The 10599-nt window shown below is 47.5% G+C and overlaps 2 protein-coding genes across 2 annotated transcripts; one reads left to right on the top strand and one right to left on the bottom strand.

Annotated features, from left to right (window-relative positions):
- Nucleotides 1–3404: 3404 nt before the first annotated feature.
- Nucleotides 3405–6609, bottom strand: LOC127338428 (uncharacterized). The gene is made up of 2 exons (XM_051364539.2): nucleotides 6415–6609; nucleotides 3405–5960 (listed from the first exon to the last, which is right to left on the bottom strand). The coding sequence occupies exon 2, from the start codon at nucleotides 5958–5960 to the stop codon at nucleotides 3426–3428; it is 2535 nt and encodes an 844-aa protein (XP_051220499.1). The 5' UTR covers nucleotides 6415–6609; the 3' UTR covers nucleotides 3405–3425.
- Nucleotides 6610–7040: 431 nt separating this feature from the next.
- LOC127342672 (uncharacterized) lies at nucleotides 7041–7769 on the top strand. Its single transcript, XM_051368663.1, has one exon. It carries the CDS (start codon nucleotides 7116–7118, stop codon nucleotides 7563–7565), a length of 450 nt encoding a protein of 149 aa, XP_051224623.1. The 5' UTR covers nucleotides 7041–7115; the 3' UTR covers nucleotides 7566–7769.
- Nucleotides 7770–10599: the final 2830 nt, after the last annotated feature.

Genomic DNA, 10599 nt, shown 5'->3' with positions numbered 1-10599 from the left:
CGGGCCGGCAAAATCAGGGCCCTGTGCGAAACCTGAAAATGGGCCCCTATCTCCTTGAGCCAATATTACTAATTAACAATTACAACATATATGTGTTTTAGATGGACGTTTGAAGTGAAGAACTACTATCTGACACTCGAAGATTCTAAACCGTGATAAGAGCGTCTGAAAAATAGAGGAAACATATAGTTTAAAACCCCAACCACACATATGGTCCTACCAAAAAGACCTAAATCTAATGGTTTTGATGCATTTAAACTATAAAAGGAAAATAATTTCCCATAATCTCATTAGTTGATAGCATGTAAAGCTATCCCAACAAGTATATTATATAGATAATCCCATTATAAGAACTATGCTCATGATAGGAGTACAATATCACAATATCAAATTTACCTCAATCTCTATAAATCAAGAGCAAGGAAATTAATTGTTTGATTTGAATATGAGATATCAAGATTTTGTAGTACAAACTTTCTAATATATTTAAGACTTGAAATATAACTTTTTTCAAAAGTAGTTATAGCATGATTCATGCATGCAACTTCTCCAAGTTTTATTCAAAGCTCATAAAAATAAATAATCAAGCATTATGTATCAATAGGCATAGCATGGAATAGAAAAGGTCGGGGAAAAAAACATGACACATGAAGGTCGGGGAAAAAAACATGACACATGAAGAAATCGAACCTGCAACCTCCAACTAGGTAATGTACTAGCTCGCCTATTAGTACAACCAATTGAGCTACAATGGTTTCGATGGTAACATATGAAATACGTTACTATATATACGCTATATGAAAGGCCAACTTAGAAATTTTGGGCCCCCAAAATTTCTGGGCCCTGTGCGGCCGCACGGACCGCACTCCCGTCGGCCCGGGCCTGTCCACCACCCTAACATGCCACAGCTTACTTCAAACTGCAATGTCGCACGACTCGAATATCAAATTTCCGGCAGACCAAGGTTGTTGCCTTGACATACAATCAAATTGTTGCCACTAGAATGAAGCCTCAGCCATATTCGCAGACTGTGTCAATCTAGTCACTCATACCGGAAGTGTCGAGTTTAAACACTACCCGAGGGATTTTAATATAGTAGCTCACGAATTAGCTAGACTAGATTTAGTTTTGTCAACAATATTTTTTGTAATTGGGACAACGATCCCCTGGCTTTACTGTTCAGGAACTCATTAGTGATGTAATTATCACTTCAAGGTGGAGCAACAAGATTTTCAAAAAAATCCTTACCAGGGTACCTAAGGGACTAGTAGATTTTTAGTGAGACGACTTGCTTGCTTAATATATAGTATTTTTAAAAAATGTTACCACTGGAAAGACTAAGCCCACAACCCTTTCTTCGTCGAAACTCTTTCCCTCCCTAGATTATTTTTTGAGTGTCCCCCCCCCCCCCCCCCCCCACCCCCCACAACCCCAAAAAAATATATCGCTTCTGCTAAACACCACCATATAACCAGCAACTTAAGTCACGAAGGCCTCGACGTGCTTGTTAGGACAATATCCGTGCACACCGTGTCGAATTTGTCCTTGCTAGCCATGATAACAACCCTTGAGCCCGCTAACGCCGACCTGGGGCCGATGCCCCAACCTCCTAAGGGCATCTTCAACGCGGGAACCCAAACCCAAAAACGAACGTCGGATGTGTCCGTTTGGGTAAAACCTGCTCCCAACAGGCGGACCTAAATTAAAAAAGGACAGCTGTGGTGTGCTGCATGACCTAAAGCTAGCCCAAATTTGGGAGACTTTTGGGGCGAGCCGGACGAACGCGGACGTCCATTGTATCCGCGTGGCCCATCTAACATTGACACAAAATACAACCACAAAGTCCCCACCCTTCTCTCTCCTCTGTCTTTCTCTGTTTGTTTTTTCCCATGAAAACCTCCATCCTTCCTCGCCGGATTGGATCCCGTCTAGAGCTCCGCTGCCACCCTCACCTGGAGGCCCCTGCCGCCGCCGCCGCCGCTTCCTTTTTTTTACAGCCCTGCTGGAAGTCGCCGGAGCAGAAACGAGCGCCGCCGGCCTCCATGCCGCCGAGCAAGACGAAGCCGGGGCGGAGCTCGCCGGGGCGGAACGTGGGAGCGTCCAGCTTGGGGACGAACGCGCGGAGGCCGTGGGAGCGTCCAGCTTGCCGGCCGCACGCGCGCTACAGCTCTGCCCGCGCTCGCCACGCCGCCCCACGCCGGCCGCTCGCCACGCCGTTGGAGCGGGCCGCCCGCGCTGCAGCTCCACCCACGCCGCGCCCTGGCCGCTGCGCTCGCCACGCCGCCCCACGCCGGCCGCTCGCCACGCCGCCCCACGCCGGCCGCTCGCCACGCCGTTGGAGCCGGCCGCCCCGCGCTGCAGCTCCGCCCACGCCGCGCCCTCGCCATGACGCCGACCACCGGCCGCCTCCCGCGAGCACGTTCGGCGAGAGCTCGCGCCTCGCCTCGCCTCGACGCCGCCCGTGCCGCGCCACCACTCGCCGCGACGCCGCGCGCTCCAACCGCTCCCGCCGCATCGCGCGCGCACGTCTGCAGGGCTAGGACGGGGCCGTGAGGAGGAAGCCGCGAACGGCCTGCAAGGAAGCGGCCGCCGATGGGTGCGCGGTGCACGAGCGCCGCAGGAGGTGCTTCTTGGTGTGGTCACCGCGGACCGAGCGCAGCGCGACAGCAGCCCAAGGAGGGCTTGGCGGCGCAACTCGACCTGGCGGTCGCAGGTACGCACAGCCAGAGCTTTGTCGCGGCGGAGATGCAGCCGGTGGCGGTGCTTGGGCACAGGTTGGCGCGGACACGCGAGGTGCTAATCTAGCTGTTGTTGGCCGCAAACGCGCGCACCACAGCAGCCAAAAGCAGGTTGCTTCTGATTTGCGAACGCGCGCATGCACTTGGCCGCTAGCCTCCTTGCAGGCGGAGGAGGGCGAGCTCACCGTGGAGCTACTGCGGCCATGCGCTGCTGCCGGTGCTCGCGCGCGCAGCCGCTGCTGATTGGGCGCGCCCGGAGACGGGGCAGCGCGCGGCGGAGACGGGGCAGAGCGCGGCGACGGGGCTGCGCCCGCGACGACGGGCCCGCGGCGGCGAACGGGGCTGCGCCCGCGGTGACCGGCCGCCCCGCACCTCGCCTCCTCTGAGCCAACGCCGAGCTACTCCCAATTTGGATCGTGGGTGCATTGGGTAGTGGCGGCGCTAGGAAATGGAGGCTAGGTATTCATTTTCAGAAAAAAAAAATCTCTAAACAATATGAGAACAAAAACAACAGCTATATATACGACATATGGCCACAATTTCAATAGGATGAACTATAATAATATTTCTAGTGAAGTAACAATGCATAATAGGTAAGACCATAATTCCATAGTAATAATTATAAATACTAAAACAATAAATTTTCATTGAGGCAGTACCTCTAGACTCTTGAGTGAAGAATTGATATTACAATATAACTCTACGATCGCCTTGTTGGAAGACATTGATGACATCTTCATCCTTCACTTGACTAAAGAATTCCCTCTCAACAAATGTAACCAAACAATGGTTCAAGTATTCATCACCCATTTTGTTCCTTAGCTTATTCTTCACATAGTTCATTGAGGAGAATACCCTTTCAACACTAGCAGTAGCTACTGACAAGATCAGTACCAACTTAAGAAGCTTGTAAACAACAAAATATTGTTCATGTTTGTTTGTCTCCACAAGCATAACTGAAAGTTGAACAATATTCTTCAAACTTTTAAACCTTTCATCTCTGTGCACATGAGTAATATACAAGTCTAATTGCCATGGAAGTCTTGCCAGTTCATCAATTGTGAAATCACTAGCATAAAACTTTGAAGCAAGCCTAACCAACTTCTCTTGATCATAGGCAGCAAATGAACGAAGTGGACAGAATGCTGCCATGCAAGAAAGTAGTTCAGTGTTTACCTCATCAAATCTGCCATTCAGTTCAGAAATTTGCCTATCAATGACGCTCACATACATATCAACATGGAAGCGATGATAATTATCTGCACCATTATAGAAACCACCTCTTCTAGGTCGCCCAACAGGACAGTAACGAGCCTTCATATCAACAACTTTGATCTTATGCTTTGTACAAAAAGATGTTACCTTGATAAGAAAATCATCCCATCCAGGATCTGACCTCAAGCCCTCCAAGTGATACTTTGTGAGATCAACTAGCTCAATAGCATGAACAATATCTTGCTCTTTCATTTGCAAAGCTCTGCTCAAGTCATCTGTGTATCCAAATATTTCTTGCATCAAATGTGCCATGAAAACAAACTCAAATGACCGAAATGATGTCAACACAGATAGAGCTGCCTGAGCCTCCGCACCATGGTACTCTTTTCCAATCTTCAAGAGGACTCGCCGTATTGCAGCATACATAGATAGGACACGGTTCACAGTTCTGAAGTGGGAGCCCCAACGTGTATCACACGGTCTTCCCAAACCCATTTCCTGATTTTGCCCAGTCCCCGTTTCTACTTCTTCCAATTCCAATGCATCAATCAGTTCCTCGGCTTGAGCAATCCGAAGCATCCTCATCTTTTTGCAAGACATACCAAGAGCATTTAACAAGTGTGCAAGCTGCTGAAAGAACCAAGTGCAATCACCACTCTCTTTAGCAACAGCAACAAGAGTTAGTTGTAGTTGATGGGCAAAACAATGAACATAGTAGGCAGAAGGAGACTCATCCATGATTAGTTTTTTCAGGCCATTGGCATTACCTTTCATGTTACTAGCTTCATCATATCCTTGCCCACGAACCATTGCGAAGGTCAGATTGTACTTCATAAGCATTTTCTGAATTGCTGCCTTAAGTGTCAAAGAGGTAGTATCTTCAACATGAGCAAGACCAAGAAATCTTACAACCGCCCTTCCTTTCTTATCAACATAACGCAAGCAAATAGCCAACTGTTCATTCTGATACACGTCACTAGACTCATCTGCAAGTATTGCAAAATGACCACCATCAAGTTCTTCAATGACCAGTTTAGTAGTCTCCAGCGCACAACATTTTATCAGCTCATGTTGTATATCATGGTGAGTCATCTTGCAGTTCTGTGGAGCATTGTTGAGAACCACTTTGTCAACCTCTTCAAAATTTCCTGCTAGCCAATTTAGAAGCTCAAGGAAATTTCCTTTATTTAGTGAATCTTCACTCTCATCATGTCCTCTAAATGCCAAGCCTTGGCGCAATAAAAACCTCAAACACTTGAGTGTCCATGTCAAACGGAGCTTGTACAAGGCCTTATACTGCGAGGTGTTTGAAGCAAGAGCGTTTCGGATTGATGCTTTTGGTGTAGTGAACATATCAAATTTCTCTTGAGCTTCAGCATGAGCACTACTGACACCACCTTCATGTCTCGACAATCTCGATTTCATGTTCCAGTTCCTAAACCCATTCTTAACAAATGAATCCCCACCAGGACATTTTGTTTTATCCTTGAACAAATAGCAAACAAAACAAAAGGCAGCATCTTTCTCCACACTATACTCAATCCATGGAAATTCTTTAAACCAAGCACGACAAAAGCGACGCTCATATCCACTTTTATTCGTAAACTCAAACTTATGATTCTTTGGTTGACATGGCCCCATCTCAATGTATCTCCTTCTAACTCTATCTTGGTCATTGACAGCATATCTTGAGATGGAAATCCGCTTCCCAGGATCATGTTGAAGTGCCTCCAGATCTGCTTGTGTCGGTTCATCATCTTCATCAATTGCTTCATCATCCTCTACAATTGGAGTTGGAGTTGCGCCGCTGCTCTCCGGTTCACGTTCTACATCCGGTGCTTGCACTAGCGCCAATTGCAGATTGTTCTCGGGCTGATCGTGAGAAGTGCTTGATTCAACAACAGTATGATTCGGTGTGGATGTTTCATCTGTCTTCTGAGCTTTTGAAGCTTTTTCCCACAATGCAAATATACTACTGTCAGCAGCACTCTTATTCTTCTTCTTCATCTACATTACAAAAAAAAAACAAGGAACATATTCAGTAAAACTTGTCAATTACAATGTTTCATCTAGCAGTCTACTACTCTCACAATTTCTATAAACAACTAAATTGCAAATATGGAGTGCTAATCTACTAGACAACTGAAGATAGTGCGAATAAACACTCTCGTCAGGCATCTGCAAATATGGTTGAACCTTGAATAGGCAGCCTGCCTATCAATATTATGCAGTCTACGTAACTGAATAAGATGTGAAAATGCATTTTTCATAACAGGTTAGAGGCATGAGCCAAAACACCATATCCGGGTTAATACGTTTGGTGATCAACGTTTCCTTTTTTACTTGGCAAATCATGTTACAGAGAGCCTGTAGCATCTACATCTAGCATATAGGGAATAACTGAATAATACGTGATCATGAGAAGAGAGGAAACGTGATCATGAGAAGAGAGGAAACGCACCTCGCGTGTGGCGTCCTGGGCTCCTGGAGTCCTGGCCGGCCGATTCCCGCCGGCCTCCGCGGCTGCTGCTGCTCCGCTTTCCGCTAGATCGCCTCGCCAAATCGCCAAGAGAGACGATCAAACGAACCAGCCGATGGGTCGTGTGCGTGTGCGACTCTTCGAGAACGGACGCGATGCGATCGTGGGTCATGAAGAGCGGTGCGAGGCTGCAAGCAGAGTAGGCCACCGCTTCGCTTTCCCTATTGGGCTGCTGAATGGGCCATATGAGTACTTGATAATATGTATAAATTTTTGTTTGCACAGATTCTTTGGTATTCAGATGAATACAGCTGCATACCCCCAGCGCCGCCAGTGGCGTTGGGGAGTAAAAATCGAGCAGGACGTCAGGGAGCGTCCAGGCGACATCCGCGTGTCCGGTACACCATCCGTTTGGATCCTAGCGTTGGAGATGCCCTAACCACCCCTGATGCAAATAAAAAAGGTAAACAAAATTTTGCGAGCTGAAAATAAAAATAGTTTTAGGGGAAAAAGAAATAAACATTTTTTAGGGGAAGAAATAAAGATGCGCTTCCACGGCCCAAACAGGCCCAAATATATGAGCTACACATAGGGCTTTGGTTCACGAAGCGAGTGAGAGTCTCGTATTGTCTTCTCCTAAAAAATATCTGGGCTTCTCTTCTCCTCCCCGCCGACGACCACCAATGTCCATCCCCGGGAACGGCCACCTCCCCGCCTCCACCGGCCTCCCGGACCACGCCTCCGCCTCAGACTCCGAGGCCGAGGTCGACGCCGAGTACCTCCCCATCTCCGGCGCCGCATCGGACACCGACACGGACACCGAGCCCGACCCCGACGATCTTGCATCTCACCAACGCCTCGACGCGATCGACAACGGCATCTCCACGCTGGATCTCGCATCCGAGGAAGAAGAGAGCGACGGGGAAGACAAGACCGTGACGGAGGCCGCTGCCCGGGCTTCCTCGGAGGACGAGCGCCGGCGACGCGCCCAGCTGCCCGCGGGCGCCGCGGCTCGGATCGTGGACGCGATGCGCGGCGTGGCGTTCCCCGGCGCGCCGCCGCCGTGGGCGGGCAGCGTCCCCGACGAGCAGTGGCTCGACCGGCTCCGCTCCCTCCGTGGCGGCTCCAGCTAAACAGGGCAGATGGATTCTCTCTTCTCTCCCCCGCAAGTCTCTCTGAACTTGTGATCTCGCTTGTACGGATTCAACATTCCACATTTAGTTCCAGTGGAATCGCTGCTGCTTCGGAATTTCGTGCGCAGATCGTCAGCGTTAAGATCAGTGTGGAGCAGCTGTAATCCTGATTTTTATTCTTCACATGCGTGCTTGTTCCTTGTTTGTTCAGAGTTCACGAATTGCTTAGTTCTTTCCCCAATAATTGTTCCGAGTTCATGTAAACACCACAGTAGGAGTACTAGTACTCAATTAGAGGCGATTTCGACACAATTGACCCTTTTTGGTAAGTATTTCATAAAATGAACTTCGAACGAAACTATTTCGATTCTCTAACTCTTTAGCATGGCGCCCAACCGCACGGCATTTCCATAGAGAGTCCGACTAATAACATACCACACAAAGATGGTCTAACTCTTTAGCATGATGCTGTCCGCAAAGAGAGTCTGACTAATAACATACCACACATATGCACGGGCATACTGTTGCACCACCTCCTTTTCAGCAAGCTCGAGGAATCTCTTATACCTCAATGCAATCCATGTGTATGGCGCACCTGCGGGCAAGTCTTTTACCAACAGTGCACATCCAATGAGTGACCTCATCAAATCGCGCCATCCCTTTGAGTTTGTGCTAAAACAAAGAGGAGCTCCACTGATCGAAAGTGCAAGGATCATCGACACATCCTGCAAAGTGACGGTTATCTCTCCACACCCAAGGTGAAAAGTATGGGTCTCGGGCCTCCAGCGGTCAAAAAGTGTCGTGATCGCACAATGATTCATCGCGAGCATTGACCGAGTGAATAGGGTGATAAAAGGGAGTAACCCAAACCTCTCGATATACTCAGTGTACCGATCGTCGTACTCCATTTTCTCTTCATCAAGAGCCTCATCAGAACTAAGTAGAAGTGGAGTGAAAACCTACAAAATAAATATGAGTTATCACAACATATGACCATGAAAAAAATTCAAGCTAGCACATCATATGTATCGATCCACTTCATGTACCTTCTTCTCCTCCGCCATGAGCTGACCACGGTGATTTTGATCATAGTGTGCTTCAAGAAGTGCCATCCTACAAGCAAAATTAGAAGTTAGTTCCGAGCATATAATAGCTTCTTTCCAAACACACAAAAAAAAAGACATACTCACTAGTAGCAATTTCATCATTTTATCTAGTACAACAAAACATCCGTGGATACATCACATGGAACAACAACAAAATCCAGAGAAGTGCAACATTGAAACAACTTACTTGCACAACATACAGAGAAGTGCATATCCCTAAATCATCTATGCAGACATCACATACAACAACAACAAAAATCCCTTAATTGATAGTACAATGTAACCTAAATTGATATTGGGAAATGGAGATGATACCTAGCAGGCCGGCGGTAGCACAACACGCCCTGGTGCACGCCAGCTTCAGCACCTCGCCCTTCAACGCGGACGATGGTGGCCCTCCACCGGAGCATCCGCCATGACCGCGAGCTCCTGGAGGACGGGCAACGCCCTTCACAATAGCAGAGGGAATAGAGGTGGGGGAGGTGGAGAGGAGGCCGGAGGTGGGCGGGCGCGGAGACAGCGAGCTTGAGGCGGCGACAGGTCTGGGAGGAGAGGGAGGCGGCGGGGGCGGCGGGTCGGGAGATTTCAATCGACCTGTTACAGCGTGGCGGGTGGTGGCTCGGGAGATTTCAATCGACCTGTTACAGCGCGGCCTGGTAACCCTATATGCCGACCATGGCGCCTTTGTCCACGGCGCCATACAGACGACCTGTGGCGCCCTTGTCAACGGCACCACACATACGACCTATGGCGCCCTTGTCCCCATCGCCATACATATGACCTGCGGGCCCGGGTCGTCCACGTAAGAAAATACCATAGCGCCGAGGTACCTAGCGCCATGCTATCAAACCTCGACGCCGCGCCGTTGGGCGCCATGCTAATTAGACCATCGAAATAGTTTCGTCCGGAGTTAATTTTGTGAATTACTTACCAAAAAGGGTCAATTCTGTCGAAATCGCCCTCAATTAGATAACTGATTCGGATTACAGATAAATCACATGAAGTATTCCAAGGAATTTGGGAAATTTAGAAGAAGAGGATGAACACAGGAAGCAAGCACTCAGGCTAGTCCTACTGTCAGGCCCGGTCCGACGGGAGTGCGGTCCGTGCGGCCGCACAGGGCCCAGAAATTTTGGGGGCCCAAAATTTCTAAGTTGGCCTTTCATATAGCGTATATATAGTAACGTATTTCATATGTTACCATCGAAACCATTGTAGCTCAATTGGTTGTACTAATAGGCGAGCTAGTACATTACCTAGTTGGAGGTTGCAGGTTCGATTTCTTCATGTGTCATGTTTTTTTCCCCGACCTTCATGTGTCATGTTTTTTTCCCCGACCTTTTCTATTCCATGCTATGCCTATTGATACATAATGCTTGATTATTTATTTTTATGAGCTTTGAATAAAACTCGGAGAAGTTGCATGCATGAATCATGCTATAACTACTTTTGAAAAAAGTTATATTTCAAGTCTTAAATATATTAGAAAGTTTGTACTACAAAATCTTGATATCTCATATTCAAATCAAACAATTAATTTCCTTGCTCTTGATTTATAGAGATTGAGGTAAATTTGATATTGTGATATTGTACTCCTATCATGAGCATAGTTCTTATAATGGGATTATCTATATAATATACTTGTTGGGATAGCTTTACATGCTATCAACTAATGAGATTATGGGAAATTATTTTCCTTTTATAGTTTAAATGCATCAAAACCATTAGATTTAGGTCTTTTTGGTAGGACCATATGTGTGGTTGGGGTTTTAAACTATATGTTTCCTCTATTTTTCAGACGCTCTTATCACGGTTTAGAATCTTCGAGTGTCAGATAGTAGTTCTTCACTTCAAACGTCCATCTAAAACACATATATGTTGTAATTGTTAATTAGTAATATTGGCTCAAGGAGATAGGGGCCCATTTT

Source organism: Lolium perenne, chromosome 3, assembly GCF_019359855.2.
Source record: "Lolium perenne isolate Kyuss_39 chromosome 3, Kyuss_2.0, whole genome shotgun sequence".
Classification (NCBI taxonomy): domain Eukaryota; kingdom Viridiplantae; phylum Streptophyta; class Magnoliopsida; order Poales; family Poaceae; genus Lolium; species Lolium perenne.
Note: the sequence above shows the minus strand (reverse complement) of the source record. Positions and strands in the feature narration are given on the sequence as shown.

What these genes read in the sequence shown, in the direction of transcription:
- LOC127338428 (XM_051364539.2), bottom strand. Translation starts at nt 5,960, where the DNA reads ATGAAGAAGAAGAATAAGAGTGCTGCTGACAGTAGTATATTTGCATTG.
- LOC127342672 (XM_051368663.1), top strand. Translation starts at nt 7,116, where the DNA reads ATGTCCATCCCCGGGAACGGCCACCTCCCCGCCTCCACCGGCCTCCCG.